General features: G+C 45.6%; 1 protein-coding gene across 2 annotated transcripts in view; it reads left to right on the top strand.

Moving 5' to 3' along the window:
• The first annotated feature begins 600 nt into the window (after positions 1–600).
• Positions 601–20,758, top strand: part of PARP12 (poly(ADP-ribose) polymerase family member 12) — a 39,974-nt gene continuing 19,816 nt past the window's right edge. For both annotated transcript variants that reach the window (XM_054495842.2, XM_054495840.2), the window contains exons 1-5: positions 601–1,538; positions 6,040–6,175; positions 6,909–7,206; positions 9,439–9,540; positions 17,179–17,302. In XM_054495842.2, the coding sequence (XP_054351817.1) occupies positions 1,213–1,538; positions 6,040–6,175; positions 6,909–7,206; positions 9,439–9,540; positions 17,179–17,302 (986 nt within the window). In that variant the 5' untranslated portion in view covers positions 601–1,212. The remainder of the gene's footprint in view (positions 1,539–6,039; positions 6,176–6,908; positions 7,207–9,438; positions 9,541–17,178; positions 17,303–20,758) is intronic.

The following is a 20,758-nucleotide window of genomic DNA, read 5'->3' as shown; positions in this document are numbered from 1 at the left end:
TTGTTATTCAGACGTTAAAAAAAATTAATTCTTGATCATTCAGCTTGATTATTTAGACATTTCTGTACAGCCATCTTTTCTCGTTCACCACCACATCATGGCTGTCTGCCCCTCTACATCCGCACACAGAGATCTAACGCATGCTTGTTAAACAGTCTTCCTAATAGTCTTTAAAGCTCAGCCACACTGTTCCCACTTAACCCTACCTCCCAGGTAGGGTTCCCCCAGTAACACTTTCACACATAACTTATTTACTGTTCCTTTTACTTCTGGAAGATTCCGAGAGGAAAGATTGCCGGGTCAAAGGTCACGCGCGTTTTCAATTTTAATAGCTATTCCTGGATTACTTCCTCAAAGGGCTCTAACAACTCGCATTGCTCTCAGCGTATGAGAGGGTCCTTTGCTCTGAAGGGTCTTCTAAAATATTTGTTCAATCGTTACTTAGCAGGGGCTGGGAGTAACGGATTTTTTTTTTTTTGAGACGGAGTCTAGCTCTATCGCCCAGGCTGGAGTGCAGTGGCGCGATCTCGGCTCACGGATTTGCTCTTTTAAAGGACATACCCTTTTATGTTTAAATGAAGGAACTCATTGATGCACCGAGGCGAAAGGAACCTTTAATTAAGTGCGTCTTCCATGCGGAGTGATCGCTTTTGTCACTTGTTCGAGGGGTGGGCGCACCCGGCAGTTGTCCCTGTTTCTGTGAGCCGTCTACGAAGCCCGGGCTTGGCCCGGGCGACGCTGAGCGGCTTTAACCGGAGGCGTCCAGCCGGCTCCGCCAGCGCTGCCGCCGCCCTCGACGCTCTCTCTGACTGAAGGCGCTCTGAGCATCGCGGCATTAGGGGCTCCTGGTCCCTCAAACATCCAGGGAAGCCATTTTCAGGGGCTAGGTACTGGCCCCCGCGAGCCGCCACAGCCCCCGCCCGCGCTCCGGGCCGAACGCCCGAGCTCACGAGCTCCCGAGCTCCCGTCGGGCGGCGGCCTCACAGCTGGGGGCCCTGAGGCGGAAGGCGAAGCCGCTCAGCTGCGGGCCGGAGGCGTGGCGAGGGCGCACAGGTTCTGTTTTTCGCCGGCCCGGGGCCGCTTTCGGTTTCGTTTCCCGCCGGCGTCTCCACCCTGCGAGAGCCGCCCGCCAGCCAGCGTCCGCCGCCGTCCGCGTCGCGCCACCATCCGCGTCGCGCCACCCGCGGTCCGACGGGCGCAGGCCCAGCGGCCATGGCCCAGGCCGGCGTCGTCGGTGAGGTGACCCAGGTGCTGTGCGCGGCCGGGGGCGCCCTGGAGCTGCCCGAGCTGCGGCGCCGCTTGCGGATGGGCTTGAGCACCGACGCGCTGGAGCGGCTGCTGCGGCAGCGTGGGCGCTTCGTGGTGGCGGTGCGGGCGGGCGACGCAGCCGCGGCCCCGGAGCGCGTGGTGCTGGCCGTGTCGCCGCTGCGCCTGTGTCGCGCGCACCAGGGCTCCAAGCCGGGCTGCGTGGGGCCCTGCGCGCAACTGCACCTCTGCAGGTTCATGGTCTACGGCGCCTGCAAGTTCCTGAGAGCCGGGTAAGGCGCCGCGCCGGGAGCGACGGCGGGGGGAGGTCCCGCGCGCCCCCACGCACTTCCAGCCCGCTTGGGGGTCCTACTTGAAGTTTGAGCAGACAATTCGGTGGCTCTGCCCCGGCCTCGCCCCGTCATTCACTAAAGCGAGCGTTTAATGAGCACCTGCGGAGTACCTGGCACAGTGCGAGGGACTCGGGGTCGAGTGGGGTCCTCTAGACGCCTGAGGGGAGAGAGTGATTTACATAGAGCGCGGTAGTGCCGGGTGGAGCACCCGGGTTTGGCCGTGTGGGGTGGGGAGGGAGGGAGGCGGTGGCCTAGGGGAACTCCATGACGCCGCGAGTCGCCCCTTGCCAGCTTTGAGGCCAGACAATGAAGGTTTTCTCTGCCCAGCAGCTGGAAGGGATCTTTAAACCCCGTTCAACCCTATTTATCTGCTTACAAACTGGAAAATGCAAGCTCCCTGCCATCGCCCACAAGGTCCTGGGGCACTGGTCCCTGCCCAGCCGGGACCCTTCTGTGACTGGAGCCTGGGCATTTCTGGGAGTCTTTGCTCTGCCTGGAGTGCCCTTCCTGCTCTTGGTTGGCCCTGTTTGTTAATCCTTCAGGCCTCAACCTAAAGATTACATCCCATTTGAGGATTTTTCCTCCTCTTACTCTTGGTCACAGGGAACTGTTTATTTTCCTTATGGCACCCAGCTGCCAGTAGAATAGAAACTCCCTGAGGGCAGAGGCTCCAGCTGTCTCCCCAGCACTTAGCGTCCATGTTCTGTGCATAGCACGTGGCCAGTGGGATGTGTGGAAGGGATTGCTGAGGTTTATGCTAAAGAATTTGGGCCTCACCCTGGAGGTGATGGGGCGGGTAAAATGGCAGGAGAGAGCAACCATCAGGTTTGCATTTTAGGAAGTCTAAGGTAGTGGTGTGGGTGCCAATTTAAGGGAGGATGTTGTGGGGGAACCACTGGGAAGCTAGTCATCTAGGAGAATTCCTTCCTCCCCTGCTCCTTCCTTTCTTGCTTGCTCCCTGTTTGTGGGTATGTGTGTGTGTGTGTGTGTATGTGTGTATGTGTGTATGTTTGTCTTAATAGAGTAGATACTTCTTGCTCATGTCAGGCCCAGTAGTGAGCATGGGGTGGGGGCCTTGATCCATACAGTCATTCAGGGATCCAGGCTGACTGACCTCCGCTCTGTGCACCTCAGCACATGGCTCTTGAGGCCAGCCTAGGTATCAAGTTCCAGGGGGCTGATTGAAAAGAGGGTTGCATGGGAGTTTTTTGTGGGCCAGGTCTAGAAGTTGTGGATTTCCTTTCACCCACATCCCATTGACCAGAAGCTGTCTCGTGACCCTGTCTAGATGCAGGGTGGCTGGGAAATGTAGTCTCTAGGAAGCAGCTGTCCGGGAGTATCTGGATTAGAGCTTTCCAAGGGCTATGTATGTGAGAAATTTGGGATAGTTGGTGACGGTGTGATGAGAGGATATGTGAGAGGTGACGACTCTTCAGTCTCTGTTCCTGCGGTGGCCTGGGTGTTGTTCACTGAGAGAGCAAGAGAGGGTTTTAGTTTGGAAGCATGCCCAGGAGGCAGCTGTTCAGGTCAGAAACTTGGGAGGAAGGCCAGGGCCCCAATGCGCTGGGCTGGTTTGGGAGATATCGGGCGGTGTATGTTGTAACTGCAGCCCCAGGGGTGGATCAGATCTGAGGTAGCGTCTGAGGCCTGAAAAGAGGCTAAGGGTGGAACTCTGGGGAAATCAGCCTTCAGGGATGAGGCAGTACAGGGGAGAGCAGGGAACAACAGCCCACGAGGAAGAAGGCACACAGCAAATGGTGGCTGGATGGAGCCATTCATGGGGGTAACTGGTAGATCTGTTTCATGTTCAAATTTGGTAAAATAAAGATGGCAGCCCTGTTCTTAAGCTAGTTCCCAAAATGTGGGGTCAGGTCTGACTTGTCTCGGAAATCTGTAGTGTGATATTTACTGGCTCAGATGACCTTGAGTTTTCTTCTTTCTTCAGTTTTCTCTTTTCCTTGTGGTTTACACAGGTGAGTTTCTTGAACTTTCCATGTCTGACTCACTTTAGGGAGAGTGGGTCTGGTTGGCTGCACTTCTCTGCTTCCCCTGTGACTCTGCTTGTCTTCCTGAACCGCAGGGTCAGTTCTTTTAGAAATAGGTCATCAGTCCTGCTGCAGAGCTGGTACGGAGTCCTGGGTCCCTGACTCTTAGTCCTCTGCTAAGGAGGCATTGAGCCTGGTGGTCTAGGGCACAGTGCCAAGATCCAGCCCACCTTGTTTCAACCTGGGCTCTGCTCCTTGCTGGCTGGTGGCTTTGGGCAAGTGACTTTACCTCCAGGTCTCAATTCCCTCATCTGCAAAGTGGCGTTAATGATATTACTCCCCTCACAGGCTGGTTGAGGACTGAATGAGTTAACTCATAAAACATTTTGGCAATCCCCGATATTTGGCAGTTGCTCAATAAATTTTAGTAGTCATTATCATTGTTATCATCAGTCATCGTTATACTTATTAGATATATTTGGCTCTGGCAGCACCAAATTATTTGCCCCTCTTCTGGAATGTTCTTCCTTTCTCTTGCTGTCTCCTCCTCACCCTTTAAGTATTCCACTCAGGCATTATGCCGTCCAGCATGCTCTCCTGATTTCTTCCCCAGTTCTCTCCTAGCCCTGACTGGCTCAGGTGCCCTTCCGCTCTGCGCTGATAGATTCTGACCACAGCTGATGTTGCACATTCTACTCCGTATCAGAGTCCCCTCTATGTCTGTCACCTCCACTAGATGAGGGAAAGAGAGCAGGCAAGGATGGCTTCAGGGTTTTTGGTCTGTGCAGTGGGAGAGGGAAGTTGCCTTTTACTGAGCTGGGGGATTCTGTAAAAGGTGCAGGTTTGGGGTGGATCGGGGTTTGGCATTCTCCTGAGATGTGGCATAGGAGGCGTGGCAGTGCCAGAGTCAAACAGATGCTGTTGGCCTGACTCTTCTGGGTCCTGGTGACTCAGGCAGTCATTTAAGGGTTTATCTTTGGGTTCTCAGGGCATGGTGCCAGTGTCTGGCTCACCCTGGTGCTTATCAGACGCTTGTAGATGGAAAGAATGGAGGAAGAGAGCAAAAAAAAAAAAAAAAAAAAAAGCTGGGTTCAGGGCTGTGTGTGTGTGTGTGTGTGTGTGTGTGTATATACACACCTGCATGCGTGCACATATGTAACCTATAATGATAAGATGCCGTGCTCGTTGATTCAGCCTGTGGCTAACTGCTTACCGACTGACTACTATGTAGCAACTCCTCTTTGTCATTCTCATCAAATGCTTGTTCAGAGGTGCTGTCCTGGGCCTTAGACCTTGCAAGGCCCCATCTCCTCCTTGGTAAATACACATTGGATTTTTTGTTGTTGTCATGTAGACATGCTGGTTTTTCTTTTTTTCTTTTTTTTTTTTTTTGAGACAGAGTCTCGCTCTTGTTGCCCAGGCTGGAGTGCAATGGCGCGATCTTGGCTCACCACAGCCTCCGCCTCCTGGGTTCAAGCGATTGTCCTGCCTCAGCCTCCTGAGTAGCTGGGATTACAGGCATGCACCACCTCGCCCGGCTAATTTTGTATTTTTAGTAGAGACAGGATTTCTTCATGTTGGCCAGGCTAGTCTCGAACTCCCGACCTCAAGTGATCCACCCACCTCGGCCTCCTAGAGTGCTGGGATTATAGGTGTGAGCCACTGCACCCAGCCTACATGCTGGTTTTTCTCTGGTGCTTGTAAACACTGTCAGGAAGTGTTTCTGAAAAATTGTCATGAAGACTGATTTTATCAGCTTTCAGTTTGCCAGCGCTGCCATAACAAAGTACCATAGACTAGGAGGCTTAAACAACAGAAATCGACTTTCTCACAGTTCTGGAGGCTAGAAGTCTGAGATCAAGGTGGCAGAGTTGATTTCTTCTGAGGCCCCTCTCCTTGGCCTGTAGATGGCCACCTTCTCACCATGTCCTCGCATGGTCTTCCATCTGTGTGTGTCTGTGCCCCAATATCTCTTTTTTTTTTTTTTTTTTGAGACTGAATCTCGCTCTGTTGCTCAGGCTGGAGTGCAGTGGCTCACTGCAAGCTCCGCCTCCTGGATTCATGCCATTCTCCTGCCTCAGCCTCCAGAGTAGCTGGGACTACAGGTGCCCGCCACCACGCCCGGCTAATTTTTTGTATTTTCAGTAGAGACGGGGTTTCACTGTGTTAGCCAGGATGGTCTTGATCTCCTGACCTTGTGATCCTCCTGCCTCGGCCTCCCAAAGTGCTGGGATTACAGGCATGACCCACCACGCCTGGCCAAATCTCTTTTTATAAGGACAGTAGTCATGTGGGTTTGTGGCCCATCCTATTGACCTCTTTTTAACTTAATTACCTCTTTAGAGACCTTCTTTCCAAATAGAGCCATATCCTGAGGTCCTGGGAGTTAGGACTCCAACATAGGAATTTTGAGGAGACTCAGTTTGACATATAACACCAGCTCTGCTTCTTTGCAGGAAGAACTGTAGGAATAGTCACAGCTTGGCAACCGAACACAACCTGAGTGTGCTGAGAACTCATGGCGTTGACCACCTGAGCTATAACGAGCTATGCCAACTCTTGTTTCAGAACGACCCCTGGCTTTTGCCAGAAGTGAGTGTCAGGGGAAGTCTGGGTTCCACAGCTCCCTGGGGACATTCCTGTATCTTGAGAAATGTAATGACTGTGAGTGGAATGGGTGGGCCCTTGGTGGTCTCTGGTCTGGTTTCCACCTGCAGAAATTTGGAATGGAGCAGTTGAAGTTCAAGGGCCAGCTTTGCCAACAACCCAGTTCCACAAACGTCATATGTGCCAGATGCCATGGATAGCTGTGTGACTAGGGCTGATTCTTTAACTTCTCTGAGCCTCTCGTTGTGCTCCATTGAGAAATGAAAGGGTGGTATTTGGCCTTCTCTAAGATGCTTTAAGCCCTCAGAGCCTCTTTGAATTGTAGAAAGGAGAGCTCAGAGAAATCTGGGGCTTGGGGAAGGGAGAGTTGATGAGTCGGGGGGGAAGAGTATAGGTAGATTGTAGTAGTCCTTAGGATGTAGCCATTTGATTTGCATTGTCTCATGTGAAAGGAGCAGCTCTAGTCACTTTGAAGTTCTTGGATTTTCCCAGTGGAGGGGCTGATTCTGTGCAGTCTCCTTTCCTCTTGGTTCCCATTTTAGCCAAGGGCGTTTGTTAGCAGCCGTCATCTAGAGTGAGGGATGTAATAGCTGTGTTCTGCGTGGATGATGGAATCACAGCTTGTGAAGCCTCTTTCTCACCAGTGGACTGGCCACTGGGGAGGTGGTGTCGTGTGAGACCTTCCTGAACTGGTGGTTTTTTCCCTCTCTGTCAACAGATTTGCCAACATTACAACAAAGGAGATGGACCCCACGGCTCTTGTGCCTTTCAAAAGCAGTGCATCAAGCTCCATATCTGCCAGTATTTTTTACAGGGGGAATGCAAGTTTGGCACTAGCTGTAAGAGATCCCATGATTTCTCTAATTCTGAGAATCTGGAAAAATTGGAGAAGTTGGGTATGAGCTCAGACCTGGTGAGCAGGCTGCCTACCATTTATAGAAATGCACATGACATCAAGAATAAGAGCTCTGCCCCCAGCAGAGTGCCTCCTCCTTTTGTCCCACAGGGGACTTCTGGTAAGGCTGGTGGGGAGTGGTAAGGCTGGTGGGGAGTGGTAAGGCTGGTGGGGAGCACGGGAGGTCCTGGGCTGGGGGTTCCTGGATTCCAGCTAGCCATTACATGGAATGTGTGACTTTGGGGAAGTCTGGTGCTGCTTTTAGTAAAATGGAGTTGATGATGCTTTCCTAACAAGGCAGGGAGTGTGGGGGTGAGGATAAGTTGAAATCATAGACATGATCAAGCATGCCATCCTAGACAGATGTGAATTGGTATTGATGGTGAGTGAATTCTGGATGGGCCTAGTCTGCACTGAAATGGGAGACTTGGCTCCTCCCCCTGTGTAGTCACCCCTATCTTCACCCCCACGAGAGCATGCTCTTCAGGGAGGAACCCAAAGTTAGGAATGCTGTGCTGCACAGCTCTAGGGAGCATCCCTTGTGTTGTATTCTGATTTTACAAAATGAATGAAAGAAGCATACCTTAATTATGGCATTGGCCGTATTCCTGACATCAGTAAGTAGAGTTTTTGAGCCATTGTAAATTTGCTTTGTTCCCTGCTCATCTCCAGCACCTAGACAGTGCCTGGCCCACAGTAGGTACTCTGACATTTGTTGAATGACTGAGTGTGCTAGGATACTAATTTTTTAAAAAAGACTGTCAGGTTTAGTGACAGGCAGATTTTGAGCAGAGATTTTTATTTAATAAGCATTTCTTGAGTACCTCTTGTGGGGCAGATGAATAATGTGGTCTTTCAGGGAGACTATGATACACTGGCATTTGTTGGATTTCACAGTATCAGCCATTGGCTGGCCGTTCTGTTACCCACTCTTTCATTCAGCACCTTTGTGTGCTTGCCACATGCTGGGCGCTGTCTTGGGCACTGGTTATTCCTTGGTGAAGCTGAGACATGCCTCCCCTCAGAGCAGAATCAAACCCTCTCAGTTAGCTGTAGTGGTGGCTACAATTTTAATAGAGCACTTCCTAGAATGTCGGTTGCATGCCAGGACTACCTGCAAACAAATGCACCACTCTAATTGTACCTGACTTTTATACTTAAAAGTTGTCTTTTGTATTTGTTTTTTCTTTACATTGTCTTCAATTATGTTTTGTTAATTTCTTTCAGTTGTAGGAATCCTAGAAGTAGACAGGTTTTGTATTAAATAGATCTTTAAGAGTATCTTACAGCCTTGAATACAGTTGGATTACAGCCTTGTCAGAAAGGGAGGAGGGATCTACTGCCAGTGATGTCAGCTGCAAGAGCAGTCACCATGGTGGGGAGAGAGGGAGATGACCTTCGGGGTCCCATAGGCCTAGATTTCGAGTGAAGTATCTCAGGGGCTTATAAAAAGAAAAGGGAAGATGAATAACAAAACGACAGGTGACACTAAATAGGGATTGCAAATTAATTTTATATGCTCATTTGGGGGTAGCTGGGTGAGGGTAAATATCATAGGTAAAGACTCATTGGCATGGTGCTAGTAAAGGTAAAATAGAAAGGATTTATGTGCCCTTTTTATATTAAGATCCTGATAATTAACCTAAAATTAATTAAAGGGGCTTCATTTTGAAATGTGGACTTTCTATTTATTACTCTTGTCTTGGTATTAGTACCCAATTCTGATAGTTCATTAATGAATGTTTGCTATATAGCTTCAAATCTAGTTTATAAAAAGTAGCCCTCTGTTTGCCCTCAGGGGTCTTGGTATTAGTACCCAATTCTGATAGTTCATTAATGAATGTTTGCTATATAGCTTCAAATCTAGTTTATAAAAAGTAGCCCTCTGTTTGCCCTCAGGGATAGGTTTGCCTATCACAACCCTTAGGCATAGAGGGAATTGTAAGATGCCTCAACATGTAAGACAGTGGTTCTCCCCTTATTACAAAAGTGTCCCAAGCCCCACCCCTGGAGGTTCTGATTCAGTCAGTCTGAAGTGAAGTCAGTCTAGGGCAGAATCAGGCACTTGTGTTTTTAAATGGGTCTCCTAGTGAATTGGGTGGACAGCGAGAGTTGAGAAAGGAGTCCCTTCACAGAGTCCTGGATCTGGCAAGCAGCCGTGTGGCGTCAGGCTGCCAACCTGTCACTAAAAAGTAGAGGATCCACCTGTGTAGGAGCACTTTCACCCCAAACACGATAGGGCTTTGTGAGCTTGCCTTGCCCACTTTTGTGCAGAGAACTGAATGAATCCTCTTTAACTCTCTTTTGTACCTCATATCAGAAGTTGACATATCTTTGTGGTGTTTCTTTGCAGAAAGAAAAGACAGTTCAGGTTCTGTGTCCCCAAACACTCTTAGCCAGGAGGAGAGTGATCAGATCTGTTTGTACCATATCCGGAAAAGTTGTAGCTTTCAAGGTAAGTTGGAGGAGGCTCCTTCATCCCACTTGTGGGAGGGGTAACTGCTTGTCATTCCCAGAGCTGTGCTCTGAAGTCACCCCCTACCAAACCTCTACCCCATCCGGAGAGGATCAGGGCTTGGCACTTTGGCCAAACCAATTCTGAAGGTATTTTGTTGGGGAGTTGAAGATGGTAGCAATTCTTTGAGTTTTCAGAAATTAAATGTGGATCATTTTTGGAAACATAACTGGTTCATGCACCAAATGAGTGTCAAGTATTGAGCCTTGGTCAGCTTAGCATGAGGTCACAGACCTGCACAGGACAGGGAACTCCTCAGCCTGGTGGGAACAAAGATAAGGGTGATGATAGGCTGAGAGCTCCCTTAGAAACTGGAAGGGACCTCACTGTGAAGGAAACACTTGTGTTAGCTCTTGGAGGATGAGTAGTTGTTTAAATTGGGGGTTTCTTCTGTATTGATCCAGTGAACAATCCAGTGATCTCTGTTTTTTCAGAAGCAGCAATTCTGGTGTGCATGTGTGTGTGTATTTTCACTAAACCTTTGTTTTCTTAAATGCTGTCCTGGGCTTTGACTGAAGAAAGGTTTGTTCTCAAATTTGGTGACTCCCCTTGACAACCACCAAACTTCTTGTTTCATTTTCAGTTTTTAAAAATTACCCAAGCAATTAATGAATACTTTCACTCTGTAAAACAGTTCAGTAATACAGAGTGAAGCATGAAGTCCTCCATCGTCTTTGCCCAAAGGTAAACACTTCCCATGTGGTTGTGATATTTGTTTTATATATTTTTAAACAGATAGGAGCATGTGATAATGTTATTATTCAACCTGCATCTTAACATTGTATCTTGGAGATTTTTTTTCCATGTCAGTAGGTGAAAGTCCACCTCATTTTAAAAACAAGTGTGTAGTAGTTGATTATAATGTTGTTCCATTGAGCATTCAAGTATATATATGTATTTCCATAGATAGATTCTGGAGAATGGAATGATAGGTCAAAGAATATGAGCTATATATATACACATATATATGTGTATTCTGAAAGCAATATTACTGAGCTATAGTTTACACAAGATAAAGTGTACCATTTTAAACGTATACTGAGTTTTGATAAGTATATATGCTCATGTAACCATCTCTACCATCAAGATATGGAACCCCCTCCAAAAACATTGTTTTATGCTCCTTTGTAATTAATCCTCACCCCATAGTTTGTGACCCCCAGGAAACCCCTGATCTACTTTTTGTCACTATGGATTAGATTTGCCTTTTCTAGAATTTCACATAAATGGAATCATACAGTGTATTATCTTGTGCCTAGCTTCTCTCATCAGCGTGGTTTTGAGATTCAGTCATGCTGGCATATCGATCATTTGTTTCTTTTCATTGCACAGTAGTATTCCATTGCATGATTGACTGCAATTTGTTCCGTTCATATGTTGATGAACATTTGGGTTGTTGTCAGTTTTTGGCTTTTACAAATACAACTTCTATAAATATTTATGTATAAGTTTTCATGTGGATATATGTTTCCATTTCTCTTGGGTAAAAGACTTAGACATAGTTACTGGGTTATGTCATGTGATTGACTTTGTAAGAAACTGCCAAACTGTCTTCCAAAATAGATAATAATATTTTATGTTCCCACCAGCAACGTGTGAGAGTTTCAGTTATTGTATATTCTTGCTAATACTTGGCATTTTCTTTTAAATTTTAGCCATTCTAATCAGTGAGTGATGATGTCTTGTGGTTTTAATTTGCATTTCCCTGATGATTAATGATGTTTAACTTTTATTTACATGTACTTTTGGGGCATTTGTATATTTTCTGTGAAGTGTCTACTCAAATCTTTTGCCTATTTTTTATATAACAGCTTTACACACACACACACACACACACACACACACACACACACACACAAGGGGTCTTCAGAAAGTTCGTGGAAAATGCATATTATGAAAAAATTATGCATGGAGTTCAAAAGTTTTGCTCCAAAATAAATTCATACTAACTTGTAATAACATATCTGAACAGGATCTAGTTTGAGGCACTAGGAAGGATAAGACATCAATTTGGAAAGAGCCCCTATCAAAGCAACATGAATTTTGCTGCAGTTGAAGCAAGAACAAATATCAAATTAATGGTGACTCTTGGGTGGTAGAATGACAAAATCATTGATGCTTCACAAAAAAGTTTATGAGGACAATGTCCCAAAGAAAGCAGTTTATAAATGAGTAAGTCATTTTAAGAAGGGATGAGAGAATGTTAAAGATGGAGCTATGCTCATCAATTTGTGAGAAAAAAATTAATGTTGTTTGTTCCTTAATTGAAGTGATTAACAGCACAAACAGTAACTGACACCAGACATCTTGATTAGTTCAGTTTATACAGTCTGCCAGAAAAATTAAAAATTAAATTTGAGGAAACTTTCCACTCTTGGGTGCCAAAACCATTCTGCCGGGATCAGCTGCAGACAAGAGCAGAACTTTGAATGGAAATTTTAAACAAGTGGTATCAAGATCCTGAAGCATTTCTCTGAAGAGTTGTAACAGGAGATGGAACATGGCTTTACCAGTAGGATCCTGAAGACAAAGCAATGGCTCCTAAAAGGGGGAAGTGGCCCAGTCACAGCAGAAGTGATCAGGAGCAGAAGTCACAGCAACAGTTTTTTGAGATGCTTAAGACATTTTGCTTGTTGACTTTCTAGAGGGCCAAAGAGCAATAACATCTGCTTATTATGAGAGTGTTTTGAGAAAGCCAAAACTTTAGCAGAAAAATGCCCAGAAAGCTTCACCAGAGGGTCCTTCTCCACCACCACAAGGCTGCTGCTCATTCCTCATCAATCAAGGGCAATTTTGCAAGAGTTTCAATGGGAAATCTGTACGCATCCACCTTACAGTCCTGATTTGGCTCTTTCTGACTTCTTTTTGTTTTCTAATCTTAAAAATCTTTAGGCCAGTCATGGTGGCTCATGCCTGTAATCTCAGCACTTTGAGAGGCCGAGGCAGGTGGATCACTTGAGGTCAGGAGTTTGAGACCCGCCTGGCCAACATGGTGAAACCCTGTCTTTACTAAAAATACAAAAATTAGCCGGGTGTGGTGGCACATACCTGTAATCTCAGCTACTTGGGCGGATGAGGCAGGAAAGTCACTTGAACCCGGGAGGTGGAGGTTGCAGTGAGCCGAGACCGTGCCACTGCACTCCAGCCTGGGCAACAGAGTGAAACTCTGTCTTAAAAAAAAAAAGAAAAAAAATCTTTAAAGGGCACCCATTTTTCTTCAGTTAATAATGTAGAAAAAAGACTGGATTGACATGGTTAAATTCCTAGGACCCTTGGTTCTTTATGGGTGGACTAAATGGCTGGTATCGTCTTTTACAAAAGTGTCCTGAACTTGATGGAGCTTATATTGAGAAGTAAAGTTTATATTTTTTATCTTTTAATTCCGTTTTCCATGAACTTTTTGAAGTCCACTTATATATGTAATATTAACACAGAATTGGGCAGCCATCATCATAGGCAATATGAAAACATTTTCAACACCCCCAAAGTAACCCCGTCTTCATTAGCAGTCAGCCACCATTCTTCCCTCCCCCCAGCTCCTGATGACTACAGATGAAGGTTCCATCTCTATAGATTTGCTTGAATATTTCATATAAATGGAATCATACAGTATTGGTCTTTTGTGACAGTTATACCCATTTTTTATTGGGTTATTTGATCTCTTATTGAGTTGTGTTTTGTATGTGATTTATACTGAAGATATATCCTTCCAGTCTTTCATGTTTATTTCCTTTATAGCGTACAGGTATTTTAATAGTGATGTCCAGATAATATTTTTTTTCTTTTGTGGTTTGTGTTTTTTGTATCCTAAAAATATTTGCCTATTCTAAGCCTACAAAATGTTTTCTCTTATGGTTTTTTCCTAGAAGTTTCAGGGGCTAGGCTTTTAGGTTGAAGTCTAGCTGTGAACACTTGTTCTCTTAACTCTGATCATTCTCTCCTTAGGTATCGCTGCTTCTGTGTGAGTTGCTGTCTCTCTTCGAATTGTTTTCCTTCATGTGTTGAGTGATTCTTGGTTGTCTGTCACGTTGGTGCTTGAGAATCCCGTATACCTGTTGGTTGATTTCCATGGGGCTGATTTGGATTCCAGGCCCTCATTCTAGTGATGGTGGGGAAGAGGCAGAAGGTCCTGCTTGGTGAGGTGGGAGGCTGGCATGTAGCCTAGGACTGGGACGGGGGCTTTGGTGGCCGTCTCATTTGCTTTTCTCTCGCTCTAACCCTTATATTCACACTTAGTTTAACTAGGAAGTGCACAGCAAGCTTCCTTCACACAAGCAAGTTAGGGGAAGGGAGTGCCTCTGCCAGGGGCTCCCATTGTTCTCATTGGGATTGGCCTGGGTATCTTTTTTGCTCCTGGCTTCATCTGACTGTGAATCTGTGATGACCCCAGATCTTTTCTACTTCTGTGGTATGTTCTGCACATTTTGTCTGCATTTTTCTGTCTTCTTTTTATATCTATTTGATTCTCATTGCTCCATAGTTTTAGCAATTCTTGAATAATTCTGGTCTTTGATGGTATTTTTTATTGTTTTCCAGTGCTTTTGGATTTATTCTCTCTGGCCTGTTATTTCAAGGACTATAGGGAGGAAGGGCTGGGGTCGATATGGTGTTTTGTCTGCCAAATTGATTTGATTTCTGTGACTCACCTCCTAGAAAGCCCCTGGAATGCCAAAGTGAGGTAGGGAACATTAGAAGGAGGGAAAAGAAGTTGAGAAAGGGGACAGGAAGACCAGGACAAGGGAAAGGACCTTATGTCTCTACCGCTATGCTGGGACTAGGCTCTCACCAGCTGCTGTGGCTGCAGTGGCTTACGTGGTACCTCCTGTCCTGGGCACCTTCCAGCTGTGAACAGTGTGGTCTATAGCTTAGCTTTGATTCAGAACGGAAGCCTCAGGCCTGCTGTTTGATTATAGTGCCTTCCCCTGGCCCCCATGTCCTTCCTGAGGAAGCATCAGCCTGGAGGGCCCTAAGGAGTGCACCTTCCCCAGGATGTGCCTGCTTGCAGGAAGAGCCTGTCTCAGGCTGTCCATAGTACACCCGTGCCTGGGGTTTGTAGGTATAGCATTTGAATACTGGGATGCCCTGGGGTGGTCTTCTGCTCTCATCCCTGATCATTTCCTCAAATGCGTTTCAGGGAGGGAACAGGAACTGGTTGGTTGTGACCTTGGACCATAGCTATTTGTCTTTCCTGGCCCAGCCCTTTAATTATCTGTTGTGTACACACCTGCTTGAGAGAGTTCAAGAGGTTCCTGACCTAGTGAGCTGTCCATGTTCAAACTGGACAAGTTAGGAGATCTTCAGTCCCTGGTGTGGCTGTTTTCAGCCTTGTTGAACTTAGAGGAGTTTCCTTGCTTGGGTGTCCCCGCCTTGTTCCCTCAGTCCTCTTGGCCTGGCACTCTCTTCTGCCCTGTCTGCTCGGCCCCATACCTGGTCACACAATCTGAGGCACCCTCCCACCCTCCTCCGTGGGACTTCCCCCACCATGGTGCTTTTGCAGAGCCTGGGAAAGAAGTGGCGTTGAGATGTGCCTGAAAGAATGCACACGATTTTAGAAAATTTTAATTTTTTTCAAGTATCAAATTAGCTAGTTTCATTATTATTTTGAAATACGAATTAAAAATGTACAAAGGACACTCAGTAAGAAATAAGATAAGTCCCCCTCACACCAGTTTTCTCCAGAACTCAAGTCCCCTCCAAGAAACAGCCATAATTATCCATTCCTTGAATATCCTCTCATCGAGACTGTATACATGTACAAGGGTATGTGTCTGTTCAGTTTCCTTCTTACACAGGCATGCTAGCATGGCTTTCTACCTTTTTCACTTAATTAGATGTGTAATTTTTGGAATATATTATATCTTCTTCTGGTTCAAAGTTCAAAACATTCCAAAATGACAGAAGTCTTTGCTCGTAACTTTGTCTCCAGCTACCAGGTTCCCTCTGCAAGAAATAATATATGCATATGTGTGTGTTTAGTTAGAATATCTCTAAACTTACTTTTTTTTCTATTTTTTACGCAAATAGAGGCATTCTGCACCTTGTTCTCTATCTTCCTGCCTTAGAGCAAATATCTCGGAGGTAGCTAGCTGCATGTCAAAGTGCAAAGAGCTTCTCATTCTTTTTCTCTCCTTTCTCCCTGTCCTCTCCTGATGCTTCTCAGTGTGGATATAGCAGAACCTCACATAGGCTGTTGACAGGTAGGGAGAGGGTGTGGGTGGCGTTCCCGGTGGTGGCAGGCACCAGCAAAGACAGGCAGCGTGTGCTTGGAGTGATGAGAGAAGTGAGGATCTGGCTGCCCAGGAGGAACATGGGGTTGGTGAGGGGAGCAGCTCACCGGAACCCATAGGTCTGGGCCATTGTGTGGATTTTGGTGGGAGTGTGTCAGGGAAGGAGTGAGCATGTTGTTAGCCGGAAGAGATCCAAGGAGCCTGTAACCATGCTGCTGACCTGCCTTCAGTTGGACTTGTTGGGTTGGGTTGGATTTCCGGTAGAGATGAATCTGGCTCCATCTTTAATGTGATCTCTGCCCATGCACCTGCCACATGGAGAGTGATATTGAGGAGTCAGACTGCCTCCTGCAGTGATGAGACCTTTGACCTTCTCATGATCAGTTGCTTACTCTCATTAAATAAAGTTCATAGATGATATAAACCATCAACATACATACTTCTAAAAAATTGCCAGGTGTGGTGGCTCACACTTGTAATCTCAGCACTTTGGGAGGCCAAGATGGGTAGATCACTTGAGGCCAGAAGTTCGAGACTAGCCTGGCCAACATGGTGAAACCTTGTCTCTACAAAAAATAAAAAAATTAGCTGTGTGGTGGTGCACACCTGTAATCCCAGCTACTGAGGAGGCTGAGATGGGAGGATCACCTGAGCCTGGGAGGTTGAGGTTGCAGTGAGCCATGATCGTGCCACTACACCCCAGCCTGGGTGACAGTGAGACCCTGTCTCAAAAAAAAAAAAGGTCCTGTTAAAAAGTGAGACATAAGGAAGATGTATGTCTTAGTCCATTTTGTTGCTTATAACAGAATACCTGAAACTGGATAATTTATAAAGAAAAGGAATTTATGTCTTACCTTTATGGAGGCTGAGAAGTCCAGGGTCAAGGGCCTGCATCTGATGAGGGCCTTCTTGCTGGTAGGGACTGCAGAGTCCTGAGGTGCTTCAGGGCATCACATGGCAAGGGGGCTGACCATGCTAGCTCAGGCCTCGCTTCCTCTCACAAAGCCACCAGTTCCACTCTCATGATAACCCATACACCCATTAATCCATTCATCTATGACCCAGTCACCTCTTAAAGGCCTTACCGCTCAATACTATCACATTGGCGATTAAGTTGTAACAAGAGTTTTAGAAGGGACAGACATTTAAATCGTAGCAATGTATATAATAAAATACAAAAAGTGTTTCCATATCTAAATGCTCAGGCATGCCTGCACTGAAAAAACAGACTCCACCACACATTTCAGAATATTCCCAGGTCAGCAGGCAGCACCACACCTGTTGACAACCACAAGGCTAGGGCATGCCGCGTATTGCCAAGCTATCTTGCTCCTTTATGTTTTTATTTCAGACAAGTGTCATAGAGTTCATTTCCATTTGCCGTATCGATGGCAATTCTTGGATAGAGGCAAATGGAAGGATTTGGACAACATGGAACTTATTGAAGAGGCATATTGCAATCCCAAGATAGAAAGGTAGGAAATATGTCCCTTGTCTCTGCTTTGTGCCTGGGCTTCTGTGTGTGGCATACACACACACACACACACACACACACACACACCTGGGCTTCTGTGTGTGGCATACACACACACACACACACACACACACACACACACAGGGCTTCTGTGTGTGGCATACACACACACACACACACACACACCTGGGCTTCTGTGTGTGGCATACACACACACACACACACACACACACACACACACACACACTGTGAGCAGCCTAGTCTGGAGGTAGAAGATGGGCTGGAATCGAAAGTCAGCGTTCATACTGGCAGTTTGGTGGCTTTGTTCTCCCACCTCCCTCTCCTTTCAGACAGGAGCAATGGGGAAAGGAGAAGATGGTACCAAGACCAAGCATTAAGTTCTCAATTGTTTGGTGCTGGGATTGATCGTGTACATCTATACTCATTATTACAGAAAAGCGAGAGGTGATCATTTCTATTTGTGAAATTTTGGCCTTTGGCCTATACAGCCATACCGCTGAACTGCTGTTTATGGTTTAACCTTTAACTTTTTATTTCCCAGGCATGTCCTAGTATTTTCCCTTAGTCAATTCAGAGTAAATAGGGAATTCCCGAATAGCCTTCTTTTCAAATACTTAACATATTTTTCATTGAACTTGCTGAAATATGTTGCCAAGAAGAGAATTTGAGCCTGCTTTTTGAGTGTATAAAATAAATTGGCACTTAGAGTACAATTATGTGCAAATTGCTATTGGTAAAGTATGTGAAACCAATTACTCCTGTTAGGAGGATTAAATGGTTCACATACCACCCCAGTCTTTCTTTTTGAGGCAAAATTTACACACAGCGAAGACCCTAGATATTAAGCGTACAGTTCAGTGAGTTTTGACAAATACATACACTTGTGTAGCCAGCATTCTGATTGAGATATGGATCATTTTCCTCACCCCATCGCCTTCCAGTCAGTGCCTGCTCCCATCGTTCACCACCGTTCTGACCTCTGTCACCATAGATCTCTGTCTTGCCTGTTCTTGAATCTCATATAAATAGAACCGCGTGGTATGTACTGTTGTGTCTGGCCTCTTTCACTCAAATTCTTCACTCTCCAAATGGGCAAACTACAAGGTCAGACACTTCCCGGCAGAGGAAGCACAAATGGCCAATAATGTGGATCTGGATTTATTTCTGCCACTCATTATAATTGTCACTGTGACCCACTTTTTGTATATTTCTTTTCTCTGTTTGATCTTCTTGTAGGTTTTTTTCCTTATTTGGTTTTTTTCCCTTTACTAGTTTGGATGTTATATTACTGAATTTTTATTTTTTCAGTGGCTGCTCTGGAAATCTAAACAGACTCTTTATCTTAACAGACTTTTAGCTGAACTTAAGCCAATCAGTGCCCTTTGTCATTCTGTCAAACAATGAAAGAACCTTGGACACTTGAATTCTGACTAGTTTCATTCAAACTTATTTACTAATTATATAAATTTGGCCAGATTACTTAATCTCATTTTACCTCAGCTTTACTGTATGTTAAGTAGACAAAATAATAGTTTCTATGTCATAAGGTTATTTTGAGAATTAAATGAGTTAATATGCATAAAACACTCAGAACAGTGCCAGGCACATAAGATGTGGGTCGAGCGCAGCAGCTCATGCCTGTTATCCCAGTGCTTTGGGAGGCTGAAGTGGGAGGATTGCTAGAGGCTAGGAATACACAGCTAGCCTGGGCAACATAAAGAGACCTTGTCTCTACAAAAATTTTTTAAAAAATTAGCTGAACATGGTGGCGCATGCCTGTAGTCCCAGCTACTCAGGAAGCTGCAGAGGGAGCACCATTTGAGCCCAGGAGTTTGAGGCTGCAGTGAGCTATGATTGTGTCCCTACACTCCAGTCTGGGTGACAGAGCTAGATCTTGTCTCTATTAAAAAAAAAAAAAAAAAAAAGATGCACTGTATGTATTGCTGCTATAATATTTTTAATCCTAGAGGTTAGAAATTCATATTGTTTTTGGCAGTCAGTATTTGTTTAAGCTTACACAATTATCATTTTGTTTCTTACTCACCATTCCTTTGCTCACACTTCTTGTTGATCACTTTCCTTCTTTAAGTTCCTCTGTTGGAGGTTGCTTTAGTGAGAGTCTGGAGGTAATTGTGTATTTTGTTAGTCTGAAAGGGTTTTTATTCCCTTCTCGTTCTTGAAAGATAGTTTTACTGGGTATTTTCCCTCAGCTCTTCAAAGACTATTTCATTGTTGTCTGGATTCCATCGCTTCTGCTTAGAAGTTAGCTATCAGCCTAAATCGAGGTGGCATTAGTTCACTTCTTAGGGCTGCTGTAACAACTTACCATGAACTTGATGGCTTCAAACAACAGAAATTGATTTTCTCAGTTCTGGAGGCTAGAAGTCCAAACTGAAGGTGTTAGCAGGGCCTTGCTCTGTCTGAAGGCTTTACAGGAGGATCCTTTCTTGCCTCCTCCAGGATTCTGATGCTTAGAAATCCTTGGCATGCCTTGGCTTGTAGACGCATCACTCCAATCTCAGCCTCCATTGTCACAGGCATTTCCCCATGTGTCTGTGTTCAAATTTCCCTCGTCTTAAAAGGACATCAGTTTTGGGTTAGGGCCCACCGGAATCCAATATGACCTCATCTTAACTTGATTATATCTGCAAAGACCCTATTTCCAAATAAGATCACATTCATGGGTACCAGGGATTAGACCTTCGACATATCTTCTTGGGGACACAATTCAATCCAGCATAGTAGATAGTCTGTTTTTTCTCTCTGGCTGCTTTTAATATCTTGTCATTCTTTGGTGCTGTGCAGTTTCACTAAGATCTGCGTGTGGATTTAAAAAAATTTATGCTACTCATATTTTGCTGTGCTTTCTGATTTCCTCAGCCATGATCTCCTTAAGTATTCCTTCTCTGGAATTCTCATTAGATATATGGTGAAGTCTTCTCACTTTATCTTTTATGTCTTCTAACTTCTCTCTTACTCTCTTTCTAAACTCTGCCACACTTCTTCCTCTCAGGCTCTCAGTTCATTAGTTCAGCCTCTTCTGAGATGCGGTGTGTCCCATCGAAGTATGATTTTTAAATTTCAGTTAATTTACTTATGTTTAAAAGTTCTAAGGCCGGAGCAGTGGCTCACGTGTGTAATCCCAGCACTTTGGGAGGCTGAGGAGGGCGGATGGCTTGAGGCCAGGAGTTCAAGACCAGCCTGGCCAACATGGTGAAACTCTGTCTGCACAAAAAAAATACAAAAATTAGCTGGGCGTGGTGGTGCATGCCTGTAATCCCAGCTACTCCTCGGGAGGGTGAGACAGGAGAATTGCTTGAATCCGGGAGGCGGAGATCACGATGAGCTGAGATGATGCCACTGCACTCCAGCCTGGGTGACAGGGTGAGACTCTGTCTCAAAAATTAAAAAATAAAAAAAAAAATAGTAAAAAAGG

This window comes from Pongo pygmaeus, chromosome 6, assembly GCF_028885625.2.
Source record: "Pongo pygmaeus isolate AG05252 chromosome 6, NHGRI_mPonPyg2-v2.0_pri, whole genome shotgun sequence".
In the NCBI taxonomy this organism is placed as follows: domain Eukaryota; kingdom Metazoa; phylum Chordata; class Mammalia; order Primates; family Hominidae; genus Pongo; species Pongo pygmaeus.
The sequence above is the reverse complement of the archived record's forward strand: the minus strand, read 5'-3'. Positions and strand labels throughout refer to the sequence as shown.